General features: G+C 38.2%; 1 protein-coding gene across 1 annotated transcript in view; it reads right to left on the reverse strand.

Annotated features, from left to right (window-relative positions):
• The window catches only part of CCDC169 (coiled-coil domain containing 169), a 31,100-nt gene that overhangs the window by 5,711 nt on the left and 3,069 nt on the right, over positions 1–22,320 (reverse strand). Inside the window, exons 2-7 of the mRNA XM_050894340.1 lie at positions 19,939–20,021; positions 19,376–19,486; positions 19,243–19,283; positions 5,317–5,415; positions 5,089–5,142; positions 1,191–1,267 (exon numbers count right to left, since the gene is read on the reverse strand). Of these exons, the coding sequence (XP_050750297.1) occupies positions 1,191–1,267; positions 5,089–5,142; positions 5,317–5,415; positions 19,243–19,283; positions 19,376–19,486; positions 19,939–20,021 (465 nt within the window). The remainder of the gene's footprint in view (positions 1–1,190; positions 1,268–5,088; positions 5,143–5,316; positions 5,416–19,242; positions 19,284–19,375; positions 19,487–19,938; positions 20,022–22,320) is intronic.

The raw sequence follows: 22,320 nt of genomic DNA on the forward strand, positions 1-22,320 counted from the left end.
TCTCCACATGAGCTATGTTAAACATCACTGGGGCCAGAAGCAACACACTGGCTATATATGGGGTACCTCAGACCCATACAGTGCTTTTTCTGTACTGAGAAACTTCAGTTATAGACTTTAATTCATATTCTACTACATTAATTCATGTTCTACTAATATCCTCTCCTGGAGCATGAAGATCCACTGTTCCAATTTATGAAATCCTGTGATTCTGTGCTTACACAGAATGAAAGGATAAAGCTGGTAAGCAAATATGTCTACACAATTTCATGCTTATAATTTACTCATTACATTTTCAGATGTTCCCAATATATATTGTGTATGCTCATTTTAATAATATAGGTAAGTGGGTTCATGGAATAGTATTTACTGTGAGATACTAAATACATAGAAACCATACTAGCTCAGGAAGTCTCCAAATATAAAGTATTTGGGAGAGTTCCAAAAGCAAATATTATTATCTGCCTGCCCACACTTTTGTAGGCATCTGCTTATGGCCACTGGAGGCAGAATACTGGGTCCAACACACTTTTGATGTGATTCTGTATATTCTTCATACTTTATATTCTTAACATTTTCAGTTCAGTTAAAAAAAAAAAATCTCCTCCAATTTCAAGCTCTCTCACAAGCACTACGGTCAGAAATTCATTTTATTTCTATATAGCTCAGAGCAGGTGGGCTCTTTTCAAATTTAAATTTCTAACCTATATAACTAAACAGAAATCTGTTAAACAATGAAGACTTTACATGTTGTCACCTAAAATCACTCACATCATTATCATCCACAAAAAGCTTTACAATCTCTATTGGCTAAAAAGGACTAAGCAAGGCTTTTATTTAATTGAATTACTCTTAATGGACTAATGGGTATACTTGTTGCTCCCAGCTCTGCAGTAATACAGAAAAAAATGATCCATTTTAAACACAGGTTGAAAGGGAAGAACATCAGAGGTATTATAAGATTTCAAAAAGGCCACTTAAGTATATGTATGTTCAATATCGCAACATACTTAGTATTAAATAAAACTGATTGAAAAGCAGCATCAAAAATGATGTTAAGATTAATACTTTGTCAGTAGAATTATGCTCAGTGATATTTACCATGAACAGAAAGTTGCAATATTCAAAACATAGTACTTTTGGCAAAAAATAATAAACCAGAAAACAGAGGGAATATAAAGGAAATTTACCTCAGTATCTGGTTTTCTCCTTTGCCTGTCAGAGCATCTGGTTTTTGCCTTTCAACAATTTTAAGCGTAGCTGAGGTCTGCAATAGCCAAATTTTTACAAAACAAGTTAAATCCTAACCACAATCACAGTTAAGGAAGTAAAATATTTCCAAACTAATTTTGACCCACTACGGTCTTACTGCCATAAAGTACTTTAAGCACGTATTATACTGATGCCTTGTTGATTTGGGGAATTGAACACATGCCAAAATCCCTTGCTGTGCAAAAACACCATTATTTATTAAGCTGGACAATCAGAGAATATGTAATTTCAATCAGCACATTTTTGGTCATACTGCCTATAACTCCACATTTTCAATGAAGAAGCATTATATTTCTAACATACTTCTCTGAACGAGAAACAAAACAAATTATAGTCACTTAGTTGTACCTTTGAATGATTAAACCATTAATTAAGAACAGGAACTACTTTAAAAAAATTAACACAGCATGGAAATCTCTGCATACTCCGGAAGTCAACATTACTGTACACACTGAAAAAACCCCAGTTGTTACCCTTGGTATTGCATTTAACAGAATCTGAGCAGGATTAAATCAGTTGGTTCTCCTGTTCCTTAGCTCACAGGATTTCCTTCTCACCCAGCACTTGCTGGCTCATCCAGCTGCCTTTACTAGAACTACTTCTCAGAGGGACAGCTATACCGTGGACAGAAAACCAGAAAACGCAGAAGGTTTAGGGCTTGTCTGGCTGCTGTGCACACTTGGGTGTCTAGTGTAAGTGAATGGAACTTTCTCAGCCCCTTTAAACAGATCTATCAGGAACATGTAATAAATATATGATAATCATGATATACGAAGTATCGGCTACACCAGACCAGTGAAGACTTTTTGAAAGCCTAGAGCGAGATTTTGGGGCTACCTAAACAAGGCTCAAGATTTGGATCACTACATTACATTACAACATTACATTTTACAGCACGTGTCAAAACATCTTGCACCTGTGAGAAAAAATTCTGGCACTGAAAAGAAGCATGTCTCACTGCTTATAAGACAATGGTTTCTACTGTGCTTCCACGTATACAATGCACTAGGCAAGTATTCCTGACGCGGTCATAGCAAAGTCAGCTATAACTAAAGCAGAGTCTTTTCAGAGTGCAAGTGTAAAAATGGAATAGGATCTGCACAGATTTACTTTCTTGAAGGCAAGAAATTTTTTGCACTTGAGGAACTCTAGTACTAAAGATGATAGCTAGTATAATTTATCATCTTTCTGCGCAGATGTGATTCTGTCACACATGAGGCAAGACCTGTGCTACAATTGCCTTCACTGTTTTTTTATTTTATATGAATACAGAGTGCCAGTATATATGATTATTATCCATAGCACTGGTTTTGCTGGTACAGTTTACTCCAGGCCTATCCCAACTAAAATGAGCGGTTGTTGCACAAGCAGCTTTCCAGCTGTACCTATCTATAATTGTGGGCTTTTTCTGCAAAGAGATCCAAATCACAAGTCAGACTCTACTACGCTAGTAAAAGTTTGTGGTAAAAATCTGGCCTGAAAGAGTGGCCCTTTTAAAGATCTGCTATCGTTCTTCTTTGCCTGCTACTCAAACCAATTTCTGAATACCACCAGAAAGTTCTTGGAGATTTGTGGAGTCCAAATCCCAAACCAACATTTTTTCAGATTGAAAACAAAAAAAGCAAACAAGAATACACCATAAACCATCAGTGCCTCTACCATGAGTTCTCAAGTTTGTGAAACCTTTAATTTATTTTAAAACTATCATTTAAAATTGACTATATCCTTATGGATCCAGACAAGACAAACAACAAAAGCACTCAGAAGATACACATATTTTGTAAAAAAAACAGAAAAGCACTTTAAAAAGGTAAACAAAGAAATGGCTGCTCAGAAGCATCTCTCTCTCCTGCTTCTGCCGCAGGCTTCAGGAGGGATCCAAAACAAAGTAGGAAAAAAACCAAAATATCTGGGATTTTTTAACATCTACCAGTAAAAATTTCCATTCTATGATTTTTTTTTTCTGTGAGCTATAGAAAAGCACAAACATAATGAGGAAAAAAAGGCCTAAAAAGACATTACATCCATTCTCTGTAACTAAGAGAGTGTCACTGGAATATATTGTTGTCACAGGATAACAATATCCTGTAGTATATTTACTTTGGAACGTATGGAAAATGTTAGCCTATGGGTAAATCCTTCTAACTCAACTGCTGTCAACATTACTGTGCAGACTCTAGAACAGTGAAATTTTAATACAGCTGAAAGAGTCTGGACTCAATGTAAGTTTACTTCTGCCTCTATTGTTAAAATGAACTGTTACAAGGGAGGGCATACATATGCAGATTTTAAAGCAATATAAAAGCAACAATGAAATCAAAGTCATAGCAGAACAGGACCTGAAGGGACCAGATGAGCCACTGATTCTTTTGCAACCACCAGTCAACCATTTATTAGGTTGACTGCCATGTTCAGATTAGCAATGTAAAAGGTAGATGTCTGATCTAAACTGCTCACCTAGGCTCTGCTTATAGCTCAGGAAGAGGGACAGGTAAGTCCCTGGGAAATTCATTTCATCTGGATCTAAAACAAGTGTGATGGTTTGCACCTTAAACATGCTTCTCTCTCCATAGATTACAGAGGATCCCTCTACAACTACTTTAGATTGGCTGTTTAACATTTAGAGAACTAAAGATAGGGAGATTAATCTGGAGATGATTATTTTGCTCTCATATGATTCTGAAATCACGGGGGCAAATAATTGATTACTGAAAATATAATGCACTAACTACCTTGAGTGTCGGTGGCAAAATCCTGGTCCCTAATGCCAGTGCATATACCTCACTTCAAATAATGTTTTATGCATGTTTAAGTGCTCTTCTAGGCAGCTGAACATAGGCACTCCTCTTGCTAGCATGTTCAGTAATAAAATCATCTTTTATTTCCTACCTTCTTCCTCCAGCAGTTCCCAGTTTCACTGTTAATGCAAAGATATTAACAGTTATCATGGGCCTTTCCTGGGCTTTTTCTTGGTTTCATGCTGGAAAGTTAGTTTAAGCAATTCTTTCAGATTTCCCAAAGCAGCAATGAACCACGGAAGAGAATCAGTTGCCCACTGTGCAAACACATGGAAACGCTGCTAATTACAGCCTTTCACCCCAGTTAGCTATGACAGGGATTCAGTGACAGTCATTCTTGAGTATCACACGAAGCTATTACTTTTACATTATTCAGGAATTAAGAGCTCTTTCAGAATAAGAAGTACTAGAAATCTTTACAGGTTCCTTTACAGGTTCCTCCAGTTTGTAGTATCAACTTTTATGTATTACATAATTTGCAGCAATAAAATTTAACCTCTGATTTCACCAAAACAAGGTATCTTATCCCTTATCTTACAAATTTAATTGAAATATATGCTGTATTGTCATTCTGAGCTGGCTGGCTAGTTTGTCTTCAAAAGAAAAAAGGAGAAATACGAAAAAGAGGAACTGCTACTTAAGGTGGGTGTCACTACTGCTAATAATTTGGTTCTGTTCTTTTCAACTGAAACATTAAACTAGCATAGCAGTCTCGTGACTAATGGATGGGCAAGCAAGTATCAGAAAATTGCTTCAGCTTTCTCAGTTAAGGGCACTTTGGCTATCCTTTGGAACAATGAAACTCCAATTGATACAAAAGCAAAAGAAGTATTTAAAAATAAATAACCTGTAGCAATCTTTCTAGCTCTTAAAATTTTTTAAAAGCAGCTTTTGTAATAGATTTGGTAGATGAATGAAGTGATAAAAGACTTTGACCCAATGGCATTAACAAATGCTGTTGCTATATTAAGAAAGCATAATGATTTTTAAAAGTTATTGAGTCGCACATTTTTCTTACCTGTAAGATCTCTGAGAGGTACATGCGCCGCTCATCATTAGCTTTGTGGTAAGCCTACAGTTAAAATAAGGGATATAGGCTACCATTAAGCAAAATATTTTAAAAGTTGAATCATACAGGAAGAAACAAATATACAGCAGAGGTTTTATTGTATGTTCCACACACATTGTCTGTTTGTCATACAACATAATGGCTTTTATAGATTAGAGGCATACAGTGATTACAAACCTTTGCTTCTTGTTCCAGTCTAAGTTCATAGTCTTTTAGCTGATTCTGGAGACTTCTCTTCTCTTCTTCTAGTTGTTTAAGAACCTCCTTTAAGGAACCCTGTGGTTATAGTAAATAAAACAATGTTTTACAAATATTTCCATTCTGTATAAAGATATCATCACCATAGTCCTTACTCTTCAAGCATCATGATGTTTGTCATTCTATTTGCTTCTTGTGCACTTTCTGTTTACATGGTTCTGGCTGGCACACTGCAGAGACAAAAGCAATTAACCATATGCTACAATTATCAGTTATGCACTACACATTTCCACTGTGTTAAAATGATACAGATATGGTTTTCCACACTGCTGCTCCTTGATAGATTAGCAAAGTCACCTTGCGGTGACCAGCCAGAATTCATCCTCACTTCTAACCAAAGTTCACTCTGATGGCTCCTTTTTAGTAGGAGGAAGATTTCAGATCTCACCTGCACATCCATTTTCAAACTAGTTGCTGAGAGAGCTGCTGGACTGGCTGAAGAGGCACATGGGATGTCAAAGGTAACTCATAACAACTTGGCTAGAAAGCAGTATTTTGTGGGGAGACTATCTGTCTTAGGTGTGTGGCCATCTACCTTGTCTACAGTTGGGATGAACTAGAGTAACAGTGGCAGAGTCCATTTTTCTTGCTGTGTAGTGGAAGTAGAATGCACACCCAAGCAGGTCCTCCTCCATTTCTAACACAGGAAACTGCTGCTCATAATCCCTTTCATAAATTGATCCACTCCATCCAGTAAAGACATTCTTATTGGGAGGCTCTAACAGTAGGTGGCTTTTATAATTCCTTGTCTTTGATTATTCAGTCAGTTTATACCTGTTTGTTCTTGTATTGAAATGATTTTTCAGATAACTGTTCTTCCTCCCTGCTGTTTGCCCCCAGCATGTATAGACAGAAGACATGAACATCTTTTTTCAACATTCATCTTACTAGGATAAATAAGCTGAGCTTTTAAAAATGGTCTTTCACACAGCAGGCTGTCCTTTCATCTAATCATCATAGTAACCCCTTTGTACACCATGCTGGAGCTCCACCTTCTTACGGCTGGAGAACAGAACTGTACTAGATTATGCAGTACTCCAGAAGCCATCTCACTGCCTTGAACAATGTCAGTAATACTTCTTTATCTGTATAGAGAAATTTTAGGATTGCATTTTCCTTTTTCACAGCTGCACGATGATGGCTCACAGTCAACAAGGGATCAGCTAGAATACCAAGATTCTCCTCTGCAGCTGTGTCCAGGTGATAAGCTCTCAATTCATAACAGAATTTGTTTACTATTTCCTAAATCCTTTGGTCTAGACTATTAAATTTTAATCCCATTTTTAATAATCTAGTCTTCAGTGTCATTCTTTTTCTAAACAACATCCAGATCCCTATTATATTACATAATTGGTATCAGGAGAAAGATACCATAATCTATTTGTACTTTGTGTATCAAGGTCATGCATTAAATGTTAAGATTAGTCCTAAACCTGGTCCTGGAAGAACTCTGCTTGTACTCTCCCAGCAGCCTCCTTCACTATTGACTGCTATCATGTTCCATTTGCCAGCTCTTTACTCCTTCAACAGATCTACTAATTAACCAGTCACTTCCCATGTGACACGGTATCTTTATCAGAGGTCACAGTGAACAAGATTACTATATTTATTGTGACAACAAATCTATTGTCTCATCACAGAATGTCAACAGGTTTGCCTGCCATGAACCACTTTTAATAAATCTGTATTTCAGTCTCATTTTGCAACAATTATTCCTCTTTTTTTATCTTAAAACTAAAAAAAAAAAAGCTTTGCTTTTCTCCAATGCACACAATGCCATCATCCACAGCTTTATTAAAATGACTTGCTATCAGATCAGTGATGTAGCAAGCCAGAATCCTAAGGTACGGATTACCTATTTCCCTCAGTTTAAGCATATCCAGTTCCTTGAGTTTTCCGTAGGATTTGGTTACTGTCACTTCCTCTTCCAAGCACTTGCTGACATTAGCTGTTTCTTCCTTTGTCCTGCATTTTACTGTTTCTGCCTTTACTGAAATCTTAGGCAATATATACATGTTTCATTTAAAACAAATGAATTCATGAGCACTTGATCTGACAGGTTTTTTGCCTGGCTTTTCTGCAATGTTCTTCTAGATTTTCAAAATCTAAAACAGCATTCCCTCATTTTTGTCCAGTATTTTCTGACAAAATGTGTTACCTATCACATCAACTGAGATCTGTGCCTCATCATTATTGCTAGTACTTGGTTTTTAGTCTTTATTTACAAGTATCACATATGATGCAATTTCTGGAAGTAATCTAATAATATTATATCCAAATTCACCCATCCAAATTTTATATTTATATCTATATTTGACTGTATGGATGGTATTCAGTCTGAGGTAAGGATATCTACATTTGAGTGTCCATATCTGAACTAAGCTCCTACTAAGACTCACAGTCAATACAAACAATGATGCACAGTAATTCATTCAGCTGAGCAGCTGAAGAGCTCAAATCAGTTGCCATCTGAGATGCCCTAGAGTGTCCAAGACATTCATGTGTGGCAGATATGACACATGGGTTACAGGAGACACATGTCCTTCTGGAGCAGCAGTGGGCTACTCTGCACTGAAACATCTGCAAGTCTCTTTGTTTACACAACCATTCCACTGAAGACGCCTCCTTAGATAAATCTAGATACAACTCTCTATACTCAGCTGACTATATTAATGAGACCTGCACTGCCTGTAGTAGGAATTAAAGATCTAGCCAAGAGGCAGACATCTACATATAAAAGAGAAAATATTGGTGTCCTAATATTTGAGTCATATTGTTTCAAAATATATTTCAATATTATATCCCAATATTATTGTGATTAAAATTTGTTTTCCTATCCATCCTCAAGATGAATTAATCCAAACAGATGATGAAGAAAGAACAAACATTAATGTAAAAGTCTCTCACATCTGCTACATACCACATCTATCTCTGTTTTGATCTTTCCTGCCAAGTGCATACCTTCAATACTTGTTATTCCATCATGTTTTCATTATCAATGTTATTACATTTCAGGCTAGTCAGGTTCTTCCATTTGTCTGCTTAGGCCCCTGTGTAAATAAAGTATCTGTTTCAGAGTTTTTGCTTCTTTTTATCTCTAACTCAAGCATCTCCCTAGTCAGAATAGCTGAATCCTTTCACTTTCTGTACTGACTACCTGACCATTGCCTTAATAATCAGTTACTTCTTCTCATGACCTTAATGCTTTGCTATGCCTGTATGTACAAGATTTTCCTGGTAAACATGGAAAGGAAGATAATATGACTCTCTCCAAATATTCTCCCCTTCTTTTTTCGTGGAAATGTTTCCCTACTTATCATGCAAACCTCAGATCCAGAAGGCCAGTATCCATGTATGGTCTATTTCTCAGAGAGTTTATGAACGCTTGCTAATGGTAAAAAACATCCCAAACCTAATTTAAGCCTTAAGGGATCAATACTGGGTCCAGCCCTGTTTAACATCTTCATTGATGATCTGGATGATGGGGCAGAGTGACCCCTCAGGAAGGTTATAGACGATACCAAACTGGGAGCAGTGGGTGATGTGCCAGAGGGTCGTGCTGCCATCCAGAGGGACCTCAACAGGCTTGAGAAATGGCCTGACAGGAACCTCATGAAGTTGAACAAGGAGAAGCACAAAGTCCTGCACCTGGGGAGGAACAACCCCATGAACTGATATATGCTGGAGGCTGCCCAGCTGGAAAGCAGCATGGTAGAAAGGGACCTGGGGGTCCTGGTGGACACCAAGTTGAACATTAGCCAGCAGTGTGCCCTTGCTGCAAAGGCAGCCAATGTTATCCTGGGCTGCATTAGGCAAAGCATTGCCAGCAAGTCAAGGGAGGTGATCTTTCCCCTCTGCTCAGCACTGGTGAGGCCACACCTGGAGTACTGTGTCCAGTTCTGCGCTCCCCAATACAAGGGAGACATGGACATACTAGAGAGAGTTCAATGAAGGGCCAGAAGGATGATTAAGGGACTGGATCACCTCTCCTGTGAGGAAGGGCTGAGAGAGCTGAGACTGTTCAGCCTAGAGAAGAGAAGGCTGAGGGGGGGATCATCTTAATGTATATAATTACCTGGAGGGAGAGTGCAAAGAGGACGGAGCCAGGCTGTTTTCAGTGGTGCCCAGTGACAGGACATGAGCCAATGGGCACAAGCTGAAACACAGGAGGTTCCCTCTGAACATCAGGAAACACTTTTTTACTGTGAGAGTGACCAAGCACTGGAATAGGTTGCCCAGGAAGGCTGTGGAGTCTCCCTCCTTAGAGATATTAAAAAAAAATCAGACATGATCCTGGGCGACTGGCTCTAGGTGGCCCTGCTTGAGCAACGGGGTTGGACAAGACAACTTCCAGAGGTCCCTTCTAACCTCAACAATTCTGTGATTCTGTGACCTTCATTTTTACTGTTACAACTGTGCCTTCCATCTCTCGGTCAGTACCTTGGTCAGACTAGTTCAGCTTCCACTTTTTTGGGCATCCATCCAGCTTAGCACAGTCTTCTTTGGTCTGTTCCAGAGTGAACTTGAAAATGCCATTTGTCGTTACATGAAAGATTATGTCATTCTTATAAGAGCATTTTCATCTCAGGTCCATAACTTATATCTTTGACTTTGGACATCACCAAGCCATTCTATTTTCTGGATGTGCAAAGTGATAGTCCTACCAATGGTTTCTAACAGATAGCCACCAAACATACACATCTGCCTCTTACATCTGCCTGTTTGAAATCTCCAGTCTTCTCCTTTCTAGCATCTGCAGATCATTACATCTTTTATTCTTTTTCGTAATTTTCTGGACAACACATTACTTATTTGGCTCCAAATTTTATTTTTCACAAAAACATTTCTGGCTGTTACTGAAATTTCCCTAGGAATGATTTCGATTAAAGTCAAGATTTTGCAGGAGCATGGCAAAAGGCACAGTACTTTTAAAACATGTTGCCAAGAGAGAATAACCCCTCCCACTGTTCAAAAAAAAAGATACAAAAGAGCTGTATCTTTCAAGAATGTTTTGCACATGACTGAACTGTTATTAACTTTAATCTGTTATAACAGACACACTGGAGACATGAAAAGAATTGGGTTTTTTTGGGTTTTTTCCTGATTAAAGCAGAAGTACCTTGGATGCAGATGAAATCTTTGTCCTAATACAGAAGGCTCCTACAGTCAATACAGGCAACATTGGCCAATTCAAGGAGAAAAAGTAAGCTGCAGATTAAAGAGAAGTTTTGGCTAAATTCCACTAAGGTCATGTGCTATTTCATTAAAACATCAGTGTCTGTACAGTACAAAACAAGACAGATAGAGAAGGCCTCAGCACTGTCAAGCTAGCAAACTAATTTTTTCTTCCTTCTTGACCTGACTGCACATTGAAGATTATAACCATGTGACAGCATATTTTGTACAACATATTTTGTACCACCACAGTAAGCTTAAATATAGTAAATACAGAAGTTCATGCTGCTCTCTAGGTTTGTTCTATGTAAATCCACAGCCCACTATTTATTTCCTCACTTGATTGTCCATCAGTGTTATAGAAGATGGCAAGACTTGGTGTCGCAGCTGTTACTCACAACAAAGCAATTTGGTATCTTCTCAGTGATGGTACTTGTCTAATTTCTTCGAGTTCTTTCACCTACAAAGTAAACTACTTTTAGATCTTTTTTCATTTAATCTGTTCAGAAGCGCTGTCTATTTTTTGCTGCCAGTGCAGCTGGTCCAGTGCAGATGCCTGGGCATTCATTCAGCTCTGGAGCAAGGATGATATCCAACAGCAAGCAAACACTACACTACACTGCTTCTGATGAGCAAGCAGATGAAAACAGGTTGATAATGTGACTAAAGTATACAGTTACCATCCCTACAGTATCTGGGTGCCTCATAATTTCTAACATACCTATGCTTACAATTCTCCTGTGAAATAGGAAACCTATAAATTACTCCAAATTTACAGACTGGGAAGCGAAGCCCAAAATCAAAAAGGGACTAGAGTCTAAATTGCACTTCAGGCAGAATTTAACATCCTAATGCTAATAAAGCAATCTATGCAATGTCTTTCTTACATTCTTCACATCTAGTTTTGTCATATAACTTAGGTAGGCATCTGAGCTGTTGCTGTTGTGGTTGCCCATAAGCACAAGCTTAATCAAGCTGCTTAGTTTGCTGCTGAAAGCCTTTACGGAGTCTCAAAGCAAAGCTTCCTGGTGGTCACCTCCCTAATGGGGCACAACTTGAGAAGCATGTTCCACCCATATTACATAACGAAGGAATCCTCTTCTGCCTAAGCCTCAAAATTAACCCACAAAGAAATTAGATGAGTTACATTTTAGTCCTCTGCCACCCTAAGAGCTTGAATTCATAGCATCTCGTATCCTGAGAGTGCCCTTGCCTTCATACTTAACTATAGTGCTGAGATAATTTTTGAAGCCAGGCTGTTAATCAGTCAGAAATGCAAAATTTACATGGATGGAGAAGGAACTAGTGAGAAAGGCTGGAAGGTCATGCCTACTTCTGGAAAGGAGGCAGGATTTCAGACACAATTCTTGGGCATTTCTTACCGATTTCCCATTGGTTTTCCATCTCTATTAACGCACTCTGTTGTGAATCCCCATCTAGCTGCCTTTCTCCCAGTTAATACCTAGGAAACTTAGGCAGCTAACTCAGCCTTCTGACTTCTGTTCCTGGGTCCACACACCTAATTGATGATGCGGAGCTCAGTATGGCAATACTGAAGTTCTTATGGGAATCTAGCGACACAGATGTTCCTACTCAACTAAAAGACCTCTCCAAGTCCCCAGACACTACAAAATGCAATTTCAAAAACAGACACAAGAAAATTTTAAATGGTAAAGCTTCAAAGAGGTTCTAGAGACCCACTTTAGCCAGGACTGGTTGTAAGTTACCTCCCACCCCTACTTTCAAGGTAGTAACTGAAGAACTAGCTGAGACCTTATATGTCTGAAGTCTTCAGCTGCTGCACAACAATACAAATCAAGAAGTGAGAAACACCAGCCTATGAACTCAGCTGAATTATTAAGGGCTGGATTTGCCTTTCCTGAATTCTGTGGGAAGCAAGCAGAAAGAAACCTCACTGAAACATTCAGTTCTCGATGCTCATGGTTGTATGATCAGCTTAGTGCTTAGTACAGTAAAACAACACAAAAGCAAAAGCTCACAGAAAACAGAGCTTAAAGCATACAGTAACACAGACTTGTAGCAGAGTTCTTGGAGCACAGAAACGCCTCAATACAAAGCAAGGACCAGTGAGAGATCACGAGAACCAGAAGGAGCCTCCCAGCTATGCAGCACTCCCCCAGAAGGAGAAATTGCCAGTAAAACTCCAGGATGAATCAGTAAGATAAATTCTGAAACAGCTTTTTAGAAGTGGTTTAACTGAATATTGAAATGTTTTTTTAAGTTAGATTTATTACAGGTTCTTCTACTAAGCCTTGAATAGCTGGACAATGTATTCCTGAAAAGGAGACGTAAGCTGACTAAGGGATTTAACCTGAATTTAAGATCCTTAGTTTTCAATAAGTCGTCCATGGCAAACCACTCTGAGCAAGCTGGTAAGCTAAAAGACACACTGAGATTTTAAATGAATACTTTCTTTATGTAACGGAATTTTGCAGGGCTTAGCAAGATTCACTCTCCGAGCAATGATACATTACGTCTTGTGTCCAGCAGTGACCAAAGCCCAGAGTTTCACAAAGGGAATACCAATTCTCCAGTTCTTCTTTTTTTCACACAATTTCCTTTTCATTCGACTGAAGTTACATATTTGGCTTAACACTTGCCAGAAAATGAATTATACAGAATGATACTGCAGCTGAATTTTAAGGCCACCCACATAAGTTGCTCTCATTCTGGATTGTTCCTTGCCCTGCTACCAGTGGCAACAGAGGTGACAATTTCTAGCAATCGTTTCACAGCAGACAAGGTGACAAATTCATGACACCATCAAGAGGCTCAAACTTGCTTTCATCAGAGCCCAGCTCATGCAGACTATTGATCCTTATGGCAATTTGCTTCAGCTCTAATCCTCTTTAACTTTTCTCCATGAGTTAGAACAGAAGCAATATATCTGTCAGTCGTGTAGAAAAAAAAACAACAACACAAGAAGCCTTTGCAATCCATTCTACTTGACATTTTAAATCAAATGAAGTTTTGTTTAGAAAATAAACCCCCTTCCCTCCAACACTAGGAGCTGACATTCATCAGCTGATTTAGCTGAATCTTTTAACATATCATTTTAAACTCATCAAGAGCAAAAAGCAATACTACATCTTTAGTTTTACTGTAACAGAATTTAAGCTGATATCAATAAACTCACTAGTCATATATTACTGAAAAATGATACTTAAAAATTATTTAGCATAGCATATTTCTACATACAATATGCACTCGATATATATACATACACTAGATCCTATAAGGGCTTCAGTACAAGTGAAGAAAGGCTCCCTGTACTTGTCTAAATGCCAAGTGCCCCCTTGTGGTTAGCATCATCTTTATATTCAAAACCAGACCGAGAGTGGAACTACACGAACGCAGTGTCCAGTTTGCACCAGACATTGGCAATGGCCTGGGTAAAGAAATCAGCCTGGAGACTTGTTGGAAAGTTCAGGCTCCTTCAGTGTAATAGGTATGGGACACTGCTACCCTAAATCCTTATGTCAGTGGTCTCCAAAGCATTGCTCATAGGGGTTATCTGCTGGCTCGGGGAGGAGGAAGTTAAAACTGAGACCTCCATTGCTGTGGTTCACATTGACAGAACAAGTTGTTGCTGATTCTGAAACGTTTCACTTTTAGTAGCTCTCCTAGTAGACCTGAAAAAGGCTGGAAATTGCTTTGTTATACATTTTCTCTGGAAGATATCCCAGAGTCCCAGTCAATTGCTAAGGAATTCTTGAGAACAGCCAGCTAGTAATGTCACTTGACTGCAAGATTTTTCCCTGATTGTTTTCTTTGAAATACGAAGTGTATTCTGCCTCTGGGAATACCACAAAGTGATTTGAGTAAAATAGTCTGCTGGTTTATGCAAGGCCACCAGGAGGAACAACTAATGCCAACATGACAAGGAAAGGAAAAAATGCAAATCAAAAAGGCCTCTTGGAGGCATCCAAAATACTTGTCTGAGGTCAGATGAAAGGAGTAGGAAGGGGAAGTCTGTGAGGAGGCAGATACAGCTTAGGGCAGACAAACCAGACTACAGAACCTTCTCCAAAATACTTCCAAGTTTGACGAAAAGATAGGATACCAGATTTCTTCTTCTCATAGAGCTAATAGTGACTTAATCCAGCAAGAGAAACAAGGTTCATTTAACAGTGACTTGCTAGGAGAACTGTCAACATTTCCTACACCATTATAAAGTGCTGATGTTCCCTATAGGCAGTTATCAACACTTACTGAAATACAAAGTCTTCGTTGCGTGTTTTCATAAACGCAAGATTCCCCTCCTGTCATGCTGCCAACACCTTCTCCAGTGTGACACTGCCACACGTTCTGCTTACGGTTTAAAACTGTCAGCAAAAAACCTGAGGTGGTTGTGTGAGGGTCTCAGTTCTGTGGTCACTGTGCTCTCAGAAAGGCAGCTTTGCAAAGCAACTATCTGGCCCTTAATGTCAGAATTTTCTCAGCTATGGTGCTGGACATTCCTGAAAATGGTGCTTTATCATAGAAACCTTGGTTCCTTGGCTAATCTTAACTAGAGCGTTGCTAAGGCAATGCTATCATCGGGAGTGTGCTCTTCTGAACTGATTTTGCAGTATGCTTTTCAGTATTTGCATACTAAAGGCGCTATCTAGGGATTCTTTCTTGCAGAAATGGTGAGAGAGAAAGGAATAATTTTCTTTCTGCTTATGTGGGAAATTATGCTTAGCAGAGAGCGTGTATTTCACCAAAACTCATTTAATGAAAAAATGCAAACAAATGAATGCAGCATGGTTAAGAGAGGCAAGTAAAATTCACATCATGTTATACTTCAGAAAGAAGGCATTCCTTCTGTAATTATTTCTGAAGTACTGTATGACATTTGTATTATTCATTGGGATATAAAGGAAATTACTGACTAAACAGTTTTCACTGTTGGAACTCCCTTGTGCTTGTCACTGTTTAGGTTATTTTTAATCTGCCCTCAGTACACAAAAATGGTTTTCTAAACCCTGGCTGTAAAAATTTGTGTGTTCAAGGTATTGGTTCTGCAATTACTGTCATGTGACACCTATATGATTTTTTTGAAACAAAAAAAAAGGATTATCTCAAGTCAGTATAAGGACTTCAGAATGATAATTGTATATTTAAATGGTTTAGGGGTGTTTTTAATACCAAGGAATCATTCATCAGTACAATTCTAATTCTAAAGCAAAAATAGTGCAAGCCATCTGCAACAATTATTGCAATTTATCAACACAGAAAATCCTCTGTGCTTCCTTGTTCATCACTCCAGAAATTGCATTTGTATTCTTCTCTTTCATTCAGGTTTTTATAGCTTGCTGACTGCCAGGGTCCCTGATGACTAATCTTTTTTTATTTTCCCTGTAGTGCTTGATATCGAGAAAATATTTTATGCTACCTATCTCTAAATGGGATGAATTACTCTACAGATATGTTTTTCTCCTTCTGTTGACTATGGTAGGACCTTAAATGACTAGCTGGGTGAGATAAATCTCTCTAGTATCTTTGAGATATCTCCTCTGTTAAATACAGCTGAAATTGCTTAGGAAGTTAAGAATTATTAGAGGTCCTTCTAATAACTCTAACTGCCTAATTCTAACTTCCTTGGGAACGTAAGTTAAAAAGACTTGCAAATGCTATTTAATTTTCTAAATATGTTGCTCAAAACAAAATCTACTGTCTACTGTTGCCATATTATAGAAATTGTATCATCTTGCTGGAAGAATCACTTCGCTATCTTTCCACAGAGCTTCATATGCAACTGCAAGTTGAAAGCTGAATATCATAGTGTACTTTTGATTTAACACACACACACGATTTTATATATACCCACTCTCAGCATTTTTACTTTGAGCAAATGTAGATTGATGACTGGCTGCAAAGCTCTTTGCTTTTCTACACCCACTCACCACATCTGCTCTTTATTCTCATCTGTGGAGAAGCTAAATATTCCCCCCTACTCCCCTGAACAACTCTCAAAAACATAAAAAGGATTTGGATAAACCTATATGCTTAAACACCACAAAATGATCTGTGTGGTTTTTTACCAATGTTTTCTCTCCTAAAATTTAAAAGAAAAAAAAAAGCAGCTCTGCATTCTCCAAGAGTATCTATCTGTAAATATACACTGACTCTTCTGATAGCTTCAGTGAAAAAAACCTGCAAAGCCCACAAACTACATCTATTTTCTTCCCCTCTTTCCATCTCCCAAAAATCAAAACAAGGAAAAATGAAACATTTCACTAAATCCCTAAGCACTTTATTTTCCCCTCTGGTTAGCAAACAGAAGAATGTATTCACTCTAAGCTGGAAGGCTGAAGGAAGGACTTTAAACTGCAGAAGAAAAACCTATGGCGTGGCACATGGGCTCCAGACTTCCCTAGGTGTCACTGAGTAAGTCTAGGACTCTCCAAACTGTCTTCTAGACTCCTTCTGGCAGTATGAATCTTTCAGTTGTGCTGTCATTCTTTCCTTTATGGGAACAGTAATCAAACCTCTCAGAATGACAGCTCATAGGTGAGGAGGCAAGGCAGTATTTAGTAGGGATTAGAAATGTACTGGATTGGTGCAGCCCAGCTGCTGGTAAAGGAGATTATCTCACTGGTAATGACTCTTCGAGTGCTTGGCAAGGTGTAATTGGATTGGTTAAGAGAGTACTAGCAACTGGATGGAAACAAACACTTCTGATACTGTAAGCATGCAAGCCAGTCTGTGCTTTACAGGCTGACAGGAATAACATTGTCTGAAGCAGACTCTACTGTAAATTTTCTAGATCAATGTTCTGTCTTCAAGACTTTTATTCAAACGTAATCCCAGTTGTATTTTCAAATCACCTCCATGAAACAGGAAAGTGGGATGGGAAAGATTTTGTTCTCTTTTTAATTAGCTGTTTAAAAAACATATATCCTGCCAACCTAGAAAACACCATGGTCTTTAGGACAGTACTAAAACTGCCAAGAATATTTACTATCTGAAAGCCATGGATCAGATCAGAAAGAGCAGTTAATTATTCACACCCTGCTTACAAGAGATGATGATTCCCACTAACAGGGCATGCAGCCTCCTCTAGGCTCAGTAAACTCCCATTAATCTTCAGAATCTGAAGCACAAAAAAGTCAGATGGAAACACTTCTGTAAGCATAAGCAACTGGAATAAAAATCGTCAGAGCCCTGCCTCATAATGTTCATTATTCCTGCTTATGTTACAAGGCATTATCACATCTTTATCTACCTTCCCTATTTCTAAAAGTGGGTAAGGAGCAGAAAAGGTGTCAAAGTAAAAGATTTCAGCAGATGACAGACTAAGGAAAAAGCAGTCCTGAATCTAAAATTGTTTTCACTTCATTTACTACTTTAGAAGATTAAATGGCCAAAATATTTGCTGGTTTTTTCTTGCCATTTTCTCCTCAAGATTGCAGAAAAATGTTTTATGCTTTGTTGAAATACAGGTCATGAAATATGAGCCTATTAAGGAATAAAATTTAAAAAATTGAAACAGATACTTCCTTCAGTGTTGCAAAAATTTACTGTACAATGAGGAATTTTCCTGTAACTACATTATGCAAAATGTTACTGCAACTATTCATCTATGTTATCACAGTTGACACAAAACTGGGAGTAGTGACTGATACACCAGACTATTTTGTTGCCGTTCAGAGGGGCCTCAACAGGCTGGAGAAATAGGCAGAGAGGAATCACATGACGTTCAGTTCAACAGGGGGAAATGCAAAGTCCTGCACCTGGGGAAAAATAACCCCAGGCACCAGCATATGCTGGGGGCCAACTGGCTGGGAAGCAGTTTGGCAGAGAATGACCTTGGGGTCCTGGTGGACAACAAGATGACCACAAGCCAGCGATGCACTCTTGCTGCAAAGAAGGCCAATGGCCGCCTGGGCTGCATTAGGAAGAACGTTGCCAGGTCGAGGGAGGTGATCCATCCCTTCTCCTTAGCACTGGTGAGACATATCCAAAGTGCTGGGTCCAGTTCTGGACTCCCTGATAAAAGAAAGATATGGACTTCCTGGAGCAAGTCCAGCACAGGGCTATGAAGATGATTAAGGGACTGGAGCATCTGACAGATGAGGAGAGGCTGAGAAAGCTGGGACTGTTCAGCCTGGAGAAGAGAAGGCCCAGGGGGATCTCAGCAATGTTTATAAATACGTGATGGGAGGGAATGAAGAAGAAGGAGCCAGGCTCTTCTCAGTGGTGACCAGTGACAGGACAAGAGGCAATGAGCACAAACTGAAACACATGAAATTCCACCTGATCATAAGAAAGGACTTTTTTTACTGTGAGAGTGGTCAAACACTAAATGATTCCATGATTTTGTGATCAAGGTTTAACATTTTTCCATTTATTCATAGAACTAGTCCAGCTACTCCATCTCATATGCCTTACTGCAGGTTCAATCACACAACCTTCACTCAGTTAAAAATTTCACTACGTGATTCTTCCTAACATTCAGGTCTTATGTACCTCCTACTTAATGATTTTACTCTATAAATTTGTAAGTAACTGCCTATCTGAAACAATAAAAAAGTAAGCAGGACTGATTGTTTTGGTTTCTAGACCAGGCTGCTGATATTTTTTGTCATGAAAAAACAAAGATTATACAAATTCTTCAATTACACTGCGATTTGTTGTTAACCAACTAAATGTCATAGTACTTACCACAGGCATTTGATCCAAGGTGCGAACAATGGACAATTTATCTACAAATAAGCAGAAAATTTGACCCATTGATATAATTTCAACATATAATCACTAATTCTATGAAAAAATATTTATGAATACCCTTTTCTACCTGCTGGATTTCCACGAATAAGCTCCATCTTGTCTTGAAGAACATTAATTTGCCTTTCCAGCTGTTTGTTCAATTCTACTTGTGTCTCATATCTGGTTTTCCATTCATTACCTTAAAAACAAATACAGGGTTATTCTGTTTCTCAGATTATTTCATGCCATTTCAAGTAAAACGTAGCATTTTTTCAAACTGTTCCCACTTTTTCCTGGAGACTGAGAAAGTATCCAGTCAGTAATCCTCATAATGAGGATCTTTGCATACAAAAGAGCTTGAAAATATAAATCAAGGGCATTTTTCACTGGGCTTACTGTGGCCAGAATATTAACCAACTCTATGAATTCCTGTTATTCATAGTTTCATTAATAATTAACAAAAAAGCTAACATGGCAGCATGTAGCATTCCTCAATTTCACATTTGCAACATCACACCTATAATAGTAATGTTTGAAAAGGGAAAACTTAAATTTCTAAATAAAAATTTGTATCTTTGTAGGGCCTACCCAAAAGAATTAATTTTCTGTGTTTCCTAATCAATTAGCAAGACTCTGTTGTAATTCACTTACCTTCATCTTCAACACTGCTAAGTCTTTTTTCCAGTTCTGTTACAGTGTTTCTCAGTTCAAACATTGAGATTTCAAGCATTTGCCTGTGGTATTTACAGAAGTCAATAAATTGGCTATTGCATTAATCCTATTATTAAAATTAAAAAGAATAAATTGAACATATTTTCAGATTAAGTATCTATTGGTCTTTCCTATGTAATTACATCATCTTGCCTATGTTTTTTTAATGTATTTTTCTCTATGGCTACTACAGTGCCTTAAAAATAATAGAAGCATTTCTACTTTGTAAATAAAATTGCTTCCATAAAAAACCAAGACCAACATTTCCTAAAATGTAATAACTGTCTAGCAGATCATCAGAATTAAACAAATGTAGAGAAGACACTGGCCTTAATTTTTCATCTAAAAGAAGATGCCCAAGGAATATGTTTTTTGAAACAAGAATATGCCTGAGAAATGTGCTATTTGAAATCCTGAATTAATTCTTCATTTTGATTCACTGCTCAATGATTAATAGTCATTTTCTAAATTGTACCCATAACAAAACCAATCAAAGCATACCATGTATTATGACTATCAGAAAAGAAAGCCAGTGATTAAAGTGAGTGTTACAAAAAAAATACATGAGCTAAACCATCTTTTTTTTCAGTACCTTAAACTTACTCTTCTGGGAAAACATATTTTTGCCCATCGATTACTTCTGTATACTGGTTGGGCAGCCAGACGGCTGGCAAGTACCATGGAAACTGGGCTCTTTCTGCCTTGGAAGGTATGACCAGAAGCAGAAGCTAGCAGAGGACTTTGATGAGAGCACAACCCACCTGCATGCATCAGACAACGTGCTGAATGACTCTCATCCTTGTAAGTGGTAAAATGGTAGCTTAGTGCGCTAATACAATGAATTATATGATCTCAATCACACCAAGAGGAAATTACTGCTAACTAAATTATTGACCATATTTATGCCAACAGCCTAGTTCTTTTTGGAGATGTCTATGGAGAAATGCTCCTGCCTGTGAGATCTCAGGAAGTCAGCCCACACCAGCATAGGTGCAAGCAAAACACAACGCACCACAATGCAAGAGCAGTTTGTGGTTTTGTCCTTTGAAGTTAAGTTTGGAAGGCCAAGATTTCAAAAAACAACCAATGATTCTTGGGTGCCTCCATTTTTCAGTGCCCAAATTGAGATATTTCAAAAGAACTGAGGACACAACTCTGCAAATAAGGCCCTTTGGAAAATGCTCTACAATACCAATATGACAACAGATGTCTTTTAAATCTTGGCCTACTTCATTAAAACATGCAAGAGAGAAAATCATTGTGCTGTTCTATTTTTTGATGGTTTTTTTTTTAAAGAGGAGCTTCCATGTCAACATGGATCTTCTCTTTCTGAACATGTTCATAATGAGAGATGCTCTTCAAGAAATAGTTAATTAGCCTAGGAGAAATCAAAGCTCTGATGGCAGAGCTGACTACTGAGAAATGGTATCATCTGTTGCACTCCTCATGCTCACATTCAGTTGGTGACATTTCTTTTCCATAGCTTGAAACATCAGATTTAACTGAAAGCTGCAGAAGCCTGCAGAAGCAGAAGCAAACCAACCAATCTTAAAAACCAGAAGAGGTATGCCTGGAATAAGGAGGGCTGAAGAGCTGAAATAGCAAAGCAATGTAAAGAAGAGTAATTTAAGGTAATTCAAGTAAGTTTTCAGTGCAAGAAGCGCACTGGAGCACAGTAAGACAGACATCTCAAACAGCAGCGGAGAGCTGGGTCTTCCAATCCCTCCTTGCTCCATTGCTCTTTTTGTTCCCACCAATGTTAAATTAGACAGGAGGGACATAAGCAGAGAAGTAATGAAAGTACTGGTAACTTGCTGGAGACAAAAAGGGTGTGGTGAAAGCCCCAGCAAAAGATAGACTTGAAACACCTGAGTCAAAAAGCTTAGGTGCAGGAAAACCAAAGGAAAACTGATTGCTGTTGCCTGTTTGCTCCCACTCCAAATGAGAGAGGCAGATGGCTAGGAAGAAGAAAGACAAAATCTTACTACATTGCTGGTATCATTCCAATACAAATAGATAAGGTTTCTATAAAGCAGATTTCTATCAACCTCTCAGTGCTCAGAAAAGAGGAAGTTATGACGACAGTGAGTGCTAAAATGGGATTTTTGGAAAACACTGAAAATTATACACAGTCAAAGCTGTAACTAGAGCTGAGCTGTATCAAAATGAAATTGTTTTCCTTTTCAAAGAAATCCTAACTAGGTGCTTAGATGGATGCAGAGGGATAACACAGGAAGAATGACTTCTTTAAATCCAATGTTTTCAGTTTTTAATTTCTGTTACCATTCCAAGACTATACACAACATTTCTTACATTAGATTT

The sequence above is a fragment of the Gymnogyps californianus genome, chromosome 1 (genome assembly GCF_018139145.2).
Source record: "Gymnogyps californianus isolate 813 chromosome 1, ASM1813914v2, whole genome shotgun sequence".
Taxonomy (NCBI): Eukaryota; Metazoa; Chordata; class Aves; order Accipitriformes; family Cathartidae; genus Gymnogyps; species Gymnogyps californianus.